The sequence below is a fragment of the Ambystoma mexicanum genome, chromosome 4q (genome assembly GCF_040938575.1).
Source record: "Ambystoma mexicanum isolate Mex_15411 chromosome 4q, UKY_AmexF1_1, whole genome shotgun sequence".
NCBI lineage: Eukaryota > Metazoa > Chordata > Amphibia > Caudata > Ambystomatidae > Ambystoma > Ambystoma mexicanum.
The window spans coordinates 919,982,322-919,998,987 of NC_090928.1; the positions used below are offsets into that span (position 1 = coordinate 919,982,322).

Here is a 16,666-nt window from a genome sequence, read left to right on the forward strand (position 1 = left end):
TCACCACTTAGCATGTTTGATTGACAGCTAGGCTGAATGAATGGGGGTTTCTTGCATAAAAGCAGGGCTTTTGGGACTGGAACTTCAGAAGTCGACCACAGGATCAGAGAATCCGAAGAGGGAGAAGCTGAGCCGACCTGCAACGACGACACCACCGGTGGAGCCCTGCTGAACCGTCTCACCACTTCCCGACGACGGAGGAGATCTTCTTGCCGGAGAGTCTCTTCCCCTTGAGCTGGTGGGGATAACCAGTTTGCTTTCCTTTTCGCCTACCAGGACGTCTAGTGGTCGAATTGCCCATGCCAAGCACCCCGGCAACCGGATAGCCACTTACCACTGAACCGCGAATAAAAGGACCACTCCTTTGAATCGAGAAACTCTGCGGCTGGTTTCTTCCCTGGCAGTACAACGCCCCCCTGCTTTCCTTCCCGACGAGATCTTCTCTTCTGCCGGACGAAGCACCAACTCGCAACAACTGCCCCCGCTGGAGTGTTCTCATCATTTCAAGGTACTGCGTCCGCCTGGCCTCCCTTTCTATAGATTGCTACAAGGTGACAGTGAATCCTTAACCTTCTAAACTGGGCTGGCCTCTTGACCATCTAACTGGTCCCTTTCTTTTGGTCCAACTTCTTTCTGAACCTTTGAGACTTTTGTGACCTTGGACACATTTATTTCTGATCCTCTTAAAGTGGATCCGGCTTTCTGAACTCTAACTACACGGTTTGATTCTGCCTTCCTCTCTTGCTGTATTCTTTTGAAAGTGTTAGGATCGGTTTCAATTTATGCTCTGCCTTTCTCTCCCTTTTAAACCAAATTATTAGAGTGCCATCTGCGTTAAGCGCTCACCGCTGTCTGAAAATAAGTGGGGCTTTACTTAAGATTTGTCTAATATTCTTTTAAGGGGGTGTATATACTTTAGTAACTGTTTTTGAACTTGCTTGAGATTAGTGCCAGTGTGTTTTCTTAGATGCGTTTTTAAATAAATAATTATATATCTTTTACACCAAAGCTCTGGTCAGTGTTTGCTTGTTCTACTGTGTGTACCTGCCCTTGTGTGTATGCTCTGTATACTGCCTAACTCTTCGTCTGACTGCTCAGCCACAGCTACCAGGTAAATCTGGGTGGTGCAGACTGCTACCAATTGGGTTTACTGCCAACTCCTGTAGTCTTCAACTTTTTGCAGGGGCCCCTAAGGGAACTGCACAGGTTTCTGCCTAACAACCAAAAGCACCCATAAGGAGGGTAATGGGTTACAAAACAGACACTTGTTTTTTCTGTATTTACTATTGTAAAAAGGTAACCAAGTACTCCCAGCCTTACAATAGGGAACGTTCAAAGCATGTGGATCTATCAAAGATCCATTGCTGGAGAATGTGCGATTCCCCCTTCCTGGTACTTTATAAGGAAGGGGGATGTGTAGTATGGCACTTGTACCAGCTACCTGGGTTGGAACGTGGAATGACATGGAACCTGGAGTGCCCTGAGGTTTCATGAGTGCCCGTTGGTGATCCAGGTTGTGGGAGCTAATCTGGAAAGATGCCTACTACCTGTACTCTCCCTTACCTACTAGCCCGATACCTGAAACGCATCAAAGAACCTATTCCTTTTGAACTCACGCGTCCTGCTGTTCTGGAGTTCTTCTCGTCTCCTTCAGATGACCCCAGACACTATAGCCCGTGCAGAGGAGAGACAAGGGAGCAAAGTGCGAGGGGCAGGGGAGGAGTGGAAAGTGCTGAACACGTGATAGAACAACGACAGGTAGTGCAGCCAGCAGGTGGTAAGTGCAAGAATAAGGTGTAGACAACGGGTGTCTAATAAGTGCAGGAAGGGGACTGTAGGGTAGCAGAAACAGACCCCAAGTGCAAGGGTTGCCAGGAGGCAGTGCAGGTGTGTGGATGGGTGGGCAGGGATCTGGGCCCGAAATCAGAGGGTAACCAGGTGCCCGGTGCCGAACCAGAAAGATCAGCAGGGGAGAGGAAGAGCGAAGGCAGAAGCAAAGAGGAAGGTCTTGAGGTGCTTCCGGAACTGAAGATGGTTCTCCTCAAGTTTAAGAGAGGCAGGGAGGCTGCTCCAGAGGGAGGCCCCAGCCGAGGAAATCGGTCTACCCCCAACTCGTTGCTCGGAGAAGAGACTGACCCCGAGGGAGTTGGAGGTAGAAGAGCGAAGAACTCGAGTGGGAAGGTATTTAAGGAGGAAGAGTTGAAGGTATTGTGGACCCAGGCCCCAGAAAGCCTTGTGGACAATGCAAAGGGTCTTGAATTTAATCCTTGCAGCCACAGGGAGCCAATGAAGAGATTTCAGGGCTGGAGAGATGCTATCCCAGGGATTGAGGCCAAGGACAGGTCTTGCAGTCCTGTTCTGGATGAGCTGCAGAGGGCGGAGAGTGGTTGCAGGCACGTTTAGAAAGCGGCTGTTGATATAGTCCAGCCTAGAGAGAACCAGAGCTCTAGAGACAGTTAGCTTCTGGGGGAAAGAGGAAATGAAGAATACCTCTGAGGAGGTGTAGGTGGAACTTTGAATTTTTGGAGACGCCAGAGATGTATGGAGAAAAGCAAAGAGTGGAGTCGAAAGATGACCCTGAGGTTGTTAGCCTCGCAAGTGGGAGCAGGGAGAGGGCCAAGGGAGGCCAGCCAGAGAGCGATAGGAAAGGAAGGTGCAATTGTGCCGATGAGGATTTCTGTTTTACTGGCAATAAGGCAGAGGTCGTTGGCAGAGCACCATTCCTGGATTGCAGATAGACAGTCAGAGATGAGAGACGGAGAAGAAGTGGCAGAGGGGAGTCTGAAAACAAGTTGGCTGTCATCTGCATAGCACTGAAAGTTTGAGCAGACAGCAGCAATGCAGTAGGTGAGCGGTGCCAGGTATTGGTTGAAAAGCCAGGGAAAAAAAACACAGGTAGAAAGTGAGATGGAAGAAAGGAAGGACCCAAGTTGGACCTGTGAGGGTCAGTTGGAGAGGAAGGACGTCAGACAGGCCAGGGCCTGATCAGTGATATCCAGGTTAGCAGGATGACATGGTTGGCTGTGTCAAAGGCAGAAGAAAGAGTATGGCGAGGATAGATGGGATATTCGAATCAAGGTTGGAGAGCAGTTTCCATGCTTCTGGCAGCTCTGTAGCCAGACTGATGGTCATTGAGACAACTAACAGAATCAGTGTGAAGATTAAGCTGGGATATGGCCAGCGTTTCGAGTTAGGAGAGATCGGGTGATAGCCCAGCATGAGGGGTCCGCTGTGGGTTTCTTGAGAAGAGGGGGCACAAGAGTGCTTCAGAGGGTAGGGGAAAGCTCCAGAGGCGAAGGAGAAGTTGCAGAAGTCAGCCAGGACAGGAATAAGGAAGTCAATTTGGTCCTTGATGGTTTTGGACGAACAGGGAAAAACCTGTTTTGATAAGGCTTTCATAGATCAGACTTGTCTGAAAATCTCGTCAGGGGAGAACAGAGGAAAGGAAGAGAAAAAGGGAGGAGAGGTCGCTGCAGGAGGGCAAGAGGTAACGGAGAGAGAAGGGGGACGAGGAGGAAAGGACGAGAGGGTGGACTTGATTTCCTGTTTTTGTTAATTATTTTTTTTTAGATGAAATGAGAGGTAAGGGCCATGTACAGGGCTTGGGAGGCGACAGGTAGAGACTGCAGCAGGGTTGGCCAGCTCCTTGCAGATTTGAAAGAGTTCTGTTGAGTTGTTAGATGCCACAGAGACGCAAATGAAAGATATATTTCCAGCTTTAGGACAAACAAGGACATCACTAAGCATGCAAGCAGAACTATTTTAAGGCAATTTAAAAAATAATTTCCTTAGTATAAAAGGTATTAAAACAGAACCCCAAACTCATATTTTAAGCACATAATTTATAAAAGGTGGCGCTAGACTAAAATCTTACTACCAATAAAAGAGCATAAGCTCATCACACGACTCTGTCCACAGTTTGTCACTGGTGGTACTTGCTCTTGGAAGGTTAGATGTACCACACTCTAGATTTTAAAATGGATTGTTTGAAATGGTGCAGCAACACCAATTCTACATACTCGATGGAAGGGACTGTCCAGTCTCTTATAGGAATGTCAGGCAGGTTTAGCCAGAAATCGCCATCAGATCAGATTATTAATAAGGGTGATCAAGCAGAACTTGCAATTTTGACCCTGACCCGTACATAATGAAGCACAGCAGAAGACAGGGGATTACCGATTTCTTTTGCAACAAAGGCCATCAGACTGGATTCGGCATACCAACCTTGTAGGATTACAAAATAACTTACAAATCAGATAGTCCCATATTCCTCCAACACCTACTCTCCTCACAGGTACCTCTGCACACTTTACTGTCATCCCCAGTGAAACACTGCATCCACCCTAGCAACTCCATAGTCACATTCTCATATTGCACATGATCCAATCACCCCACATAGTCGCACGAACCATCCAAATATCTCCCAATAGACCCCCCCAACCCCACATCCAATTCTCCAAAATGTAAACCACAAAGCCAATCTCACCAACAAGATCAATACCCACAAGCATATCCCCATCCTGCATAGACCCCCACTGTTAAAGATTTCAATTGGGTGACACACACCTTGGTCTTAGCCTAGTATGTAGCACACAATTGGAATGCTTTCTCTTTATTTTAGTTGAATTCAATTTGAGATGGCACACAACCCGTCTCACACCCCCTTTTTCAAATACCCCGGGTCACAATGGATCATGAACTAGGGCGGTTGGTTAAAATGCAATATTTATTTAAAGTTCAAAGGAAATCATACACATTTTAATACTGGGCAGCAATCACCAATAGGGTGATAATTACAAAGGAAACTGAAGCAATACACTGGCTTAACCTTCTACGAGAACATATACAAAGCATAAATGAACAGAAGCACTTTTTCTCTTTGTGTAGATAGCACCAGAGTTAAGATTTCCCCCTGCAATGCTCTCCCAAACCCCTAGGACTAGAATTTGGAATGGACAGACCAAATCAGCAGGGAGTCATGGATGTTGTGCAGCGCAAACAATCAAAATCCGACCTTCCCTCAAAGGCATAAAAAGACACTCGGAAATTGACAAATAAATAATGTGCGGTTAAATCTATGAGGCAAATATGATTTCTCACAATAGCAGGAATATATAAACACTGGCAATCACAAGGCAAGTTCTCAACAAAGGGCATACAATTCAAATACAAGTTGAAAGTAAGAACACGATGCAGCCGAATCACACTTGGAAAGTTGCATTTTTTTTTCTCAATTGCCGTTTCAAATGACACAAACGGTTTCTGTGAAAAACGGGTGAAATACTCAGATTTGGAATGCGGTTTTTGGGCTGGGGATAGATGCACATCACAAGGACAATATAGGAATGAAAGGATGGTTGTAGCTGAAGATTTGGATGAGATTTGCAAGATAAAAGGAGGTTCGATTTTGGCAAAATGAAGCCGTGAAAGAGAAAAATCGGCTGAGAAAAAAACGATTTTACGTACACTAGATTATCAATGCTAGATAGCGCTGCCCATGAAACAGGTTAAGTTGGCCGCATTAACCTGCTCCACGCCGCGATTCTCTTAGCGTGGAAATTAATTATATTATTCAAAATATTGCTAATGAGTTACAGGATGGGGTGAATGGAAAAATGGCGCCAACACTGGGAAATCACAGACAAATACACAGAGAATTCTGACAGGACGACAAATTACCAAGGCATGGATAGGATTGCTTAGAGTGGAATAAAGACAAAAGGGTCAAGAGGAGGTAGGCTGTGTGTTCTATGCGATGGAAGAAATACTCACAGTCCACACTTGAATTTGGGATTTTTGGAACAGTCAACCGGGTTCTGGTCACTGCACAGCTTGGTCACCAGGTAGCAAACAGCTGGACAATTCTGGTCACTGGATAACAAGTACAGCTGGATGGCAGAGGTACAGCGGGCATGCAGCTAGTGGGCAACAAGTCGGTCTGGTCTCAAGATGCTACCCCAAAAAGGGTACCACAGTTTTTCCCTTTGGTTATTGAGATTTTAGTGGGGTTTTCTGGATCAATGGCCTTGCTGGGATAGCATCAGCTATGCTTTGGCCTTGCAGTGGAATCTGGCAAGATGGATGTAGAAGATCAGGAACGCAGGCGCTGGAAATGCAGGAGAGAGTCTGTCGAGTTCTGTCAGCTACCCTTTATATAAAGCGTGGTGACATCATTAAATGGTAGGGCAGGCTTATGCTGAGTACGCCCACAAACAACTGGATTGGTCAGGGGTGATTGTTACCGCCTTCCTGTCAATTGATTTTAGAAACCTGACATCAGCTTTATGTGGGTTTACTATGCATAGGATCATCCCTCAGTTACTTTAGCTAAAATAATTCTTCACATAAATCACATTTACGCAATTTTGGAACCCTTACAAATTAACTAGGCAGATTACATATTTCACACTGAGCATGGCAGTCCAACTGTATAGTTTATCAGACTTTATTTCGCCCTTATACCAGTTTTTCACACTTTTTGGTGAGAAATATATTACTTAAAATTCTATAACTTTAGGTGTGTGTACATATTTTCATAGAAACACTTAGGTAATCTCCCAATGTTTTCTTTCGGGGGATCAATTTCTCAGAACGGGAGAAAATTGCAGATTATCTGTATCAAAAGTGAGAAAAAGATTACCACTCTCTACGCCAGTTAGAGTCTGGATTGGTAGTGCTTTTACACTATTAACATGTTAACATCTATACATAATATGTGCATAAATTCAATGTCAAAACACATCTTAGAACCACTCTTATTTTCTACTAAAAAAAAAAGGTTATTATACAAGTAATACATGTTTAAATGAAATTAGAAAAAATATATACACAATATCATTGCAATCATTACTTAAAAACATAATTTATAAGGGGGTCGATTAAACTGAATTGTCGACAATCTGGAAAGACTAGAAAATAACAAGTCTTTGGTGATACCTACAACCTTGATGTAGTGTTGATTCAGTTTAATCGAGATTATGTATAGATGTTAACATGCTAATAGTGTAATTCAGACTCTAAATGGCATAGAGAGGGGTAATCTCTTTTTCTCACTTTTGATTCAGATAATCTCATATGATCATAGGGCATATCTCTTAATTTTTAACGTTCCATCATATGTCCTTTCCCTCCCATGATTCACATTTTCCTGCCGTTTGTGTCCCATACATGCCATTGACAGCCAAGATATCTTATTTGAAAGCCAGAGAAATTACATTTAAACTGTACCACATTTACATTTCTCAGCTGTCCCATTACAGACTCAACAGTCTTAAAAGTTTATTCATCAAATAGTATTTTGAGACAGATGGTCAGCATTTGTCCTTCAACTGGGACAATTTTTTTTCCCCTTCAGCTACCACCAACTGTCAGTTTCAGCCCAGGGTGGCAATGGGGGTTTCCCAGTTTGATTGAATGTTTATGGTCACTTCCCCCACTTCACACATTGGTGTCCCAGATCTATTGTCTCAAGCTGAAACCCAGAATGTCAGACGATCGGGTGACATTTCTTTGTCTTGGGCCATTCAAAGTTTTCAAAGGTGGCAATTAGCATGCCTGTGTCCTAGAACTTTATGGTGGCTTCTTTTTGTGGAGCTTGCCAAATCCAGCCAATACATTTGAATTCCTTTATTTTCTGTTATTTTGTTCTGAATCAAAAACAAGCTTGAATAAAACATCCCATACAAGTTCCCCAGCAAAGCCCCCTTTACATCGCTATGCAAGGATACGTTTTTATTCACCATTGTACTTTTAAAACAGGCCTTTTATTTTTAGTTTGCAACAGCACATTTTAACACATGGTATAAACTGCTGGGATTTCCCTTTTAAATTCGGTTCTTCCATCCGACTTCCCAATATTGTTTTGCAGCCATAGTCAGTTCCTTTTATACAGCAATTTGCTTAAAACAAAGATGCACTGAAATTGACATAGGCCCAGAGAGATAGGATTTCTTTGAAGCCTTGATCTTTTTGTGACTCAAATGTCAAGCTTTTTCTGCGGCTGAAAGTGAAGTTTCGTTTGCCTTTTTCAGATTTTGGCTGGCACAGCCGGTCATGCTTTCTCCTGCTACAGCACAATCTGGATACGGATGGGCATGGCAGGGCCTTATGGATAAAAGCAATGGGATGTGGAATAGATAAAAATAGCATCAGGGCAGCATCCTTTCCAGTGTAAAATATAACCTTTTCAATGGAAACTTTTTGCAAGCAGCAGAGCAGCACTGCTTTGATTCACTTCTTTTGGATGCACCCAAGAAAACACTGGCACCTTTCTCAGTGAGCCCCCTATTCCAACTCGCCCAATGGTGTTTGGCAAGATGGGGCAGCCATCCTTTTGTCGCTGCAAAATGCAGTTTTGATTCAATGGTGCTCCAAGGAGCCAGCACAGCCATTTTGCTGTTGATTGCAGAAGCGCAGCTTGGTTATGGATGGGGAGTCTGCTGAGTGGGTCAAAGTATCCCACACCACAGATGGATTACCACAAAAACGCACACCGAGTGCCTCACTCTCCATCTACCCCAACCTTCCCTTCATGCACAGCATCACTCCAACCACAGCTCCATACTTCCACCCTACCACATACAAAACCCCAATGTATTCCTTACGGGCACATCACCACCAACAAATCGGCACAGAAATATTTCACCTTGCATATATGTCCCCACAGGAATGTGCCCACCCTCCCTCCAGATTGCTGCGCTGGACAGAGGAGAGCAGAGGGAAACAAAGCACAAGGGGAAAGGGAAAGAATATGGGAAACCAAAGATAAATAAAAGGTCTGAGGGTACATTTCCAACGTGGGACGAGAAAATCCTGGTTCCTACTCAGAGTTCTCCTGTGAATCTGAATTGTGTGCTCTTGGGCCCATTACTTTAGTTCCAGTTTCCTGATCAGTGAAACATGGGAGTACTTAAATAAAAACTGGAAAGGGCAACAAGTTACATTAAAGCAAAAGATTGGAAAGTGGCTTTGTGGTGAGGTTACCGATATTGACACCAGAAGATCCAGGATCTAATCCAGGCATCCCCATTTGACCAAATTATAGAAATCACTCGCACTGTTCGTCTCTCATATTTCCAATGTGGGGCTTCAAAACATACCAAAACTGAAGTAAAACGGTTCCTCAGCAAGGCCTACAAGCCCTCTCTGGTCACTGCTGGCTCACTGGATTTGACGGAGCATGCGGGCCCTGCCTCCCCTCCCCCACCCTCACCCTCACCCTCACCACGACCCGCCCCAGCTCTTTTCCAGGCTCCCAGCAGCAGCTTAGCACGCCTTCGGAAGCGAAGGCAAGCCATGATCTAAATATAGTCCCCTGTTGAGACACCAGCCTCCACAACACCGATTTAAAAAAACAGACACTTGAGTCATCCGGGCAGCCTACCTGTGGAACCTTTGGTATGGGAGTAAGTATTTGAACGGTACTTGGGAACACATACATTTGAAATAACTGAGCACATGCATTTTACCTTAAAAGTCTGTACGTATCGAGCTACTGGTCTCTACATACCTTGTTAAGTTCCTCTATGCGTCTGATGAGGTAAGGGTTGCTGGAAGAGTTTTCAAAGAAGACATAATCTGTATGAAAAGAAAAAAATATTAGCGCACAGACAGAGAAATTTTCTGCAAAAAGAAAAATAGAAGGGTTAGTAAAGCCAAACAGCCCGACTACTTTATTAAATACCACGTGTAGCCTAAGAAGCCCACCTACAATTATGTATACTTCCTTTTAAAAAGGTGCATTACGAAAAGGAGGATGGTCAGTGTAGATCAGTGTGGCGTTTATGTAGGACATGAAATAGAACCTGTACAAATAATTTTCTCTAGGGACATGAATAAAAGACCATGGGCCTCATTGCAAGTTTGCCGGTCTGGAAACTACCGGTAAGCTTGCCAGTACTGTTGTTTCCGGGCCGGCAAACTACGAGTTCTGCGAGCGGGTGCCTTTCAGCCTGCCAGGTCTGACCGGGCGACCGGGCGGAACGGCACCTGCTCACAGACCTCTACAGATACACCGGTGCATCTGTCCTTCCCATTGAGTCCAATGACACTGAAATGGGAAGTAATATATTCCGGCACCCGGCAATGGGGAATTACCGGGACCGCCGGACTGTAATGCCCCGGTAAGTCCCCATTGGCGGGTGCTGGAAAATTCATATTTACTGGCATGGCTACCGCCAGTGTCATAATGAGGTCCCATTTCCCCAATTCCATTATGCATTGTATCCATTTCGTAGTCTTGTGGGTAATTTAAAAGGAAATCTGAAATACAGCCACACCATCTTTTAAAGGCAATTGCTGATCTGCTGTGCATTGTATACCAGGGTTTGTGTCCATTCCCATTGCTACGCTAACACCACAGTCTTACCAATTACAAAAGAAAACATTTCTCACCATAGTAGCCACACTACTAGTAGTCCATTTTTACTCCATACAGGAACGGGGAGAAGAGCATTTTCTCTAACACCCACAGAAATGTATTTTCGTTTTGTGTGGGTGCAGGCGTGGCCTTGGGCCCCCTCCCTGAGCCCCACCCTAAGCTTCACACCTCAATCCTTCTCAACCGTCAAGGCCTTACCTGACTGATGGCTACTATGGTGAGTCAGGTGAGTCAGAAGAAGGACATGGACACTCCGAGGACATGTTTCACAATATTGTCTTAAAGAAAAAACTATAGGGCCCAACTTTCCCTGTCACTATGGGTAGTCCATGCCTAGGTTATTAACTATCGTACTGTACTCATCAGTCAGGCATGAATGTCCAAATTAATAAAAGTCTGCTGTCCAAAACTACCCTAACTGACTACTACTTAGGAGAAGGCAGTCATTCTCCTCACCCGAGGGCAATTCTAGTACCAGTCTGTAGGATTGTTCCTTCATACCTAATCTTCAAATCGTCTCTCGCTATTTCTTGAATCAGTCTAACTTTTCAAATGGACTATTGACTTTTATCTCCTCCTTGGGAATCCCTGTCCGAGATCTTTTGTAAGATCTAAATTCTTGGTTGCTGGCTTCAAAGTGTTCTTGGAAATTATTTCCCTTATAGGCTTTCCCTCCTGGGCAATTATAGTCCAGCTTGTTCTGGTCTACTTGACTTTGTACATAGTAACTGTAGCTCATAAGGTTTACTCTATTTTATGATGTTGTTCTTGCACCGAAGAACAAAGTTACCTACCCCAGGTAACGTTCTTTCGGCTGGATATTCCTCCAACGTATTCCACATCTTTGACATGTAGTGTCCAGCTTTGGATATTTTTCAGCAGAAGGCGCCCTGCGTCAATGTCGTTGAGTCAATGTCATTCGAAGGCCTATGTCGAGGGTGATATCATCAGATGTTATCAGTAGCACGCACGGCGCCCGTTGCCTCAGTTCTTTTTTCCCCTTGTGTTGCAGATATGCCCATAATGCGGGCCTGACTGTACTCAGCCTTGTTGGAACAAAAGCTGTAATAGCATGTGAAATTCTACAGAGCGGTAGGTTGGGAGGACGATGAGGAATACGTTGGAGGAGCATCCAGTCGAAAGAACATTACCAAGGGTAAGTAACTTGTTCTTCGAAAGGATTGTGTCCTCCAACGTATTCCTCATCTTTGATATACTCCCAAAGCAGAATCGATGATTGTAGGAGGGTGAAGAATTTAGACATTCGTTTTTAAAGAGCAGAGTAAAGCACTGCCTTACCAAAAGCAACATCCTGAGGATGGGAAGTATCCAGAGAATAATGCTTCGTAAACCTGCGCATCGATGACCACGTTGCAGCAACACAGATGTTTTTTATAGGGACACCCCTTTGCAGGGCTGTCGACGTGGCCATGCCTCTGGTGGTATGAGCATGCAAGCCCTCAGGAGGGTCTTTGCCTGCCAATCGATAGCATTCAGAAATAGTGAGGATGATCCACCTAGACAAGGTCCGTTTAGAAACAGCCTGGCCTAATGTGTGTCCTGTATACCCCACAAAGAGCTGGTTGTCCACTCTCAGTTTGGACATTCTGGAAATATAAAAGCTTAATGCTCTCCTAGGGTCCAACCTATGGAGCTTTTCCTCTTCCTTACTAGGATGTGGAGGAGGATAGAAGGCTGGTAGCACAATTTTCTTACCTTAGGGTGGAAGGAGGGTTTCACCCTCAACACAACCCTGTCCTTGTGGAATATAGTATAGGGTGGCTTGGGAGAAAGTGCCTGCAACTCACTCACTCTACGTGCAGATGTTATAGCAACCAATAGTATTGCCTTAAAGGTCAACAACCTCAACGGACATGTGGAAAAAGGTTCAAATGGAGCACACATCAGAAACTTCAAAACCAAGTTAAGGTCCCAAACCGGAACCTGAAAAGTCGATGGCGGGAACACATTGTGAGCCATTTTAGAAACAGATGAACCAGTGGGAGCTTGAAATAGGAGCATTCTTCTGAGGAGCGCTTCAATATTGAGAGCGCTGCCAGGTAACCCTTAATGGTTCCAACCCGACGACCTTTGTGTGCTAATGAAAGCACACTGAAAAGGATGAACATTTTCTCTGCACCAGTCGCAAAACGTGTTCCAACGGCAACGGTACAGAGACTTTGTTGCTGGCCACCTGATAGAAAGCAACACCTCCATCACATCATCCGGGAGGTCCCAATCCTCATTTCTCAGCCTTTCAGAAACCACGTGTGAAGGTTGAGAGTCTTGACCTCTGGATCAGAGGACAGATGGACATGTCCAGAAGGTCCGGGTACCACAGTCTCCTGGCCCAATCCGGAGCAAGGAGAATCATGTGGGTCCCGAACTTTCTCAAACTACTGAGAACGTGAGGAATGACAGTGACTGGAGGAAACTTGTACAGTAGCTGGAAATCCCAATCCACCACGAACGAGTCTCCTAGAGCTCCTCTGAGGAAATTCCCTTGAGCAGTACCACTCACACTTCTGGTTGGCACTGGTCGCGAACAGATCCACTTGAGGGGTTCCCCAAAGGACAAAGATCTCTTGAAGGACTCTGAGCTAGTACCCACTCGTGGGAGACTGCACTCTGCCTGCTCAGAGTGTCCGCTGCCGTGTTCTGCTCTCTAGCTAAGGGAAGTGCTGATGGGGAAATTCCTTCTTGAATCGGCCAGTATCAGGGCGGCATTGCCTCTAGACAGTGGGAGTGACCAGACGCCTCCTCTCTTGTTGAGGTAGTGCATGGCCACTGTGTTGTCCGTCATCATTAGAAAAAAAAAAATTGCCTGTACAGACGGCAGAAAAACCTTCAGGGCTAGCCTCTCCGTGCCAAAAGATTGATGTGTAGTTTGGACTTTGATGGAGAACAACGACCACTGATAGTCAGATCAGTGGCGTGAGCTTCCCCCACCCTGTGAATGAGGCATCCTTCACTACAGTGATCTCCGGCCATGGTTGCCAAAAGTGTTCTCCCATCATAAGGTTTTCCTCGCAGGCCCACCACAGAAGATCCTGTGAGACTCTGACCACAATCTGGAGGTGATCCGCCATCCACCCTGAGAATTGCAACCATTGTGTTCAGAAAGCCCATTGAAGGGATCTCATTCTCAAGTGTGCTTCCGGCACCAGAAAAAAGCTGGATGCCATGAGGCCGAGCAACCTCAAGAATTCGAAGCCCGGAAAACTCTGGAACTTGGTTACCATCTGTAGAATGTCCCGAGCCCTCACCCTGGGTGGCGAGCACTTTCCCAAGGATGTATCTCATACAGCCCAGATGTACTGGAGCTGTTGGCAAGGTGTCATATGGGACTTCTTGAAATTAAGGGAGAAGCCCAGTCTGTGAAGGGAGTGGCAGGTAACGTTGAAATGATCCAAGGCTTGTTCAGGGCGCGTTCTCCCTATCAGCTAATCGTCCAGATAGGGGTAGACGTGAATCCCCCCCCCCCTCTCCTGAGATGCGCTGCCACTACCAACATCAGTGGTGAAGACCCTCAGGGCAGAGGTCAACGCAAATGGCAGGACTCGATAGTGCGAGCCGCCAACAGCGAACCTCAGGTATTTCCTGTGCTTGAGATGGATCAGCACATGAAAATAAGCATCCTGAAGGTCCAATGACACCAACCAATCCTGAATTTGGAGGGTTTGAAGGATCGGAGGCAGAGTGAATATCTTGAACTTGTCCGTCCTGAGGAACTAGTTCAAGCATATGATATGGAATATGGCATTTATAAAGCGCCTATACACAAGTGTTTCAAGGCGCGACAAGGCAAGGGAGGGGAGGGGAACAGAGGAAAGACAGAGACAACGATCTTACTAGGCCAGGTGAGATTGAGATTGTGCATGTGCAGAGGGGGAATGGGTAAAGTATCTCAAGTCCAAGATGGGTCTCAGTCCCCCGTCCTTTCTGGGAATCAAAAAAATATGGGGAATACCAACCCTTGTTCCTCTCCGACACAGGCACTGGTTCTATAGCGCCTTTCTCTAGTAGGGTCAATATTTCCAGCACAAGGAGCGGATCCAGAATCCTGAGTGATTCCCCGGGGGATTGGTCTCAGGCTTCTTTATAAAAGGAAGGCAGTAACGGTGGGCTATTGTGTCCAGAGCCAAAGCATTTGAAGTAATGTCTCGCCATTCTTATAGATGCTAAAACAGTCTGCCCCACCCCCCAAAACCCTCCAATGGTGAGCTGTGACAGGGCCTCAGAGCAGTTTAGAAGCGGCTGTTGCAGAGGCCGATGGTAAAGAGGCTATACGATATGATGATATGGCATTTATATATCGCACCTACACACAAGTGTTTCAAGGCACGACGAGGCAAGGGAGGGGGGGAGGGGGGACAGAGGGAAGACAGACAATGACCTTACCAGGCCAGGTGTAATTCAGATCGCGCAAGTGCATGGGAAGGGGGTAGGGCGGGAAGTGCAGTACATGGGATAATAGAATAACTAAGAAATAAAAAATATGGCAAGCTGGTGGCAAGTGCAAGGTAAGTGCGGACATAAGTGCTGGTAGGGAACTGTAGGGATACAGAAAAAAGTCCCCAGGTGCGGGGTTTGCCAGGGAGGCAGTGCAGGTGTGTAACTGGCGGGGCCTGGGCCCGAGATCAGAAGGGTCGCAGTTTCAGCCAGGAATTCAGCAGGGGAGAGGGGGAGAGAACGCATAAGCAAAGAGGAAGGTTTTAAGGTGCTTAAGGTGCTTGGAGAAGCGACTGACCCTGAGGGAGTTGGAAGCAGATGATGGAAGAGCTTGAGAAGGAAGATATTTAGGCAGAGAGTTGAAGGTATTGAGGACCCAGGCCCCAGAAGGCCTTGTGGACAATGCAGAGGGTTTTGAACGTAATCCTTGCAGCCACTGGGAGCCAGTGCAGAGATTTCAGTCTTGGAGAGATACGATCCCTGTGCTTGAGGCAAAGGACAAGTCTTGCAGTCCTGTTCTGGATGAGTTACAGACGGCGGAGAGCAGAAGCAGGAAGCTTTAGCAAAAGGCTGTTGCAATTGTCCAGCCTAGAGAGAGAACCAGAGCTCTGGAAACAGTGAGCTTCTGGGGGGAGGAGAGGAAAGAAAGAATACCTTTGAGGAAGTGCAGCTGGTAGTGTGACTTCTTAGAGACGTCAGATATGTGAGGAGTGTGAAGTCGAAGATGACCAAGGTTTTTAGCCTTGCAGGTGGGAGCAGGAAGACGGCCAAGAGAGGCTGGCCAGAGTGTGGCAGGAAAGGGGGGAGCGGGTGTGCTGATGAGGAGAATCTCAGTCTTACTGGCATTAAGGCAGAGATCATTGGCGGTACACCACTCCTGGATAGCAGACAGACAGTCTGAGATGAGTGAAGGAGAAGAGGTGGCTGAGAGTAGCCTGAAAATGAGCGAAGTGTTTAGTTTGTTTATTTGTATAGCGCAGCCAAACCCTGGGGTAACTGAGCGCATTAAACTTGTAGACCAACATAGGTTACAGAAGGTGCACATGCAATGTAATGCAAATGACAGTGATAAATGCAATAAATAGCATGTGGGACCAGGTTACAGAATGGTCCGAGACAATGGATAGCACAGATGTTACAAGATGGACCAGGTCACAGAATGATCCGAGTCAGTGGAACAAAGATATTGTAGGATGAAGGAGGACAGAAAGCAAACTATATGCAACTAGGGGCTGAAGTGGTGCCTCTGTGGGATTAGTATTACTGAATAGAAAGCAGAGCCTTCACATTGGCTCTGAACGACCAAAAGGACGAGTGAGCTCTAATGTCCGTAGGGCGTGAGTTCCAGCATTTCGCAGCTAGCACAGGGAAGCTTGCTCCCCCTGCTGTTTTCAGGTTAAATTTAGGAATGTTTAGTTGGTGCAGATATGAGGGTCTGGAAGTGCCTTGTCTGATAAGTAACGTGGTGCTATCAAGGAGAGGTATTTATGTGTATTGACGAGTGGTAGTAATTTAATTCTGTAACAAATTCTTTCTAAAGGTGGAAATGTGGGCCGAGCGGGGTAGATTGAGGGCACATCTGCAGGCGTTTTTCTAGAGAACCTGTAGTCTATTCAGATTGTGATTAGTGGAACCGAGAAAGTGTGTTGCAATAATCCAATCTGGATAGAATCAAAGCCCTAGCAAGGGTGAGTCAACTGTAGGTGGATAAAAATGGTTTACAGGCATTGATAATTTTATTAGTGGATGTGATAGTGGCATTTATTTGTTTTTTAAGCGAGGGTGTGGAATCACAATACACACCCAGCGTTTTGACTTCTGTTGAGACTTTTATAA

The 16,666-nt window shown here is 45.8% G+C and overlaps 1 protein-coding gene across 4 annotated transcripts in view; it reads right to left on the reverse strand.

Moving 5' to 3' along the window:
- The window catches only part of MTA3 (metastasis associated 1 family member 3), a 1,736,304-nt gene that overhangs the window by 1,655,392 nt on the left and 64,246 nt on the right, over positions 1 to 16,666 (reverse strand). For all 4 annotated transcript variants that reach the window (XM_069608476.1, XM_069608475.1, XM_069608474.1 and 1 more), the window contains exon 2: positions 9,509 to 9,576. In XM_069608476.1, coding sequence (XP_069464577.1) covers positions 9,509 to 9,576 — 68 coding nt within the window. The remainder of the gene's footprint in view (positions 1 to 9,508; positions 9,577 to 16,666) is intronic.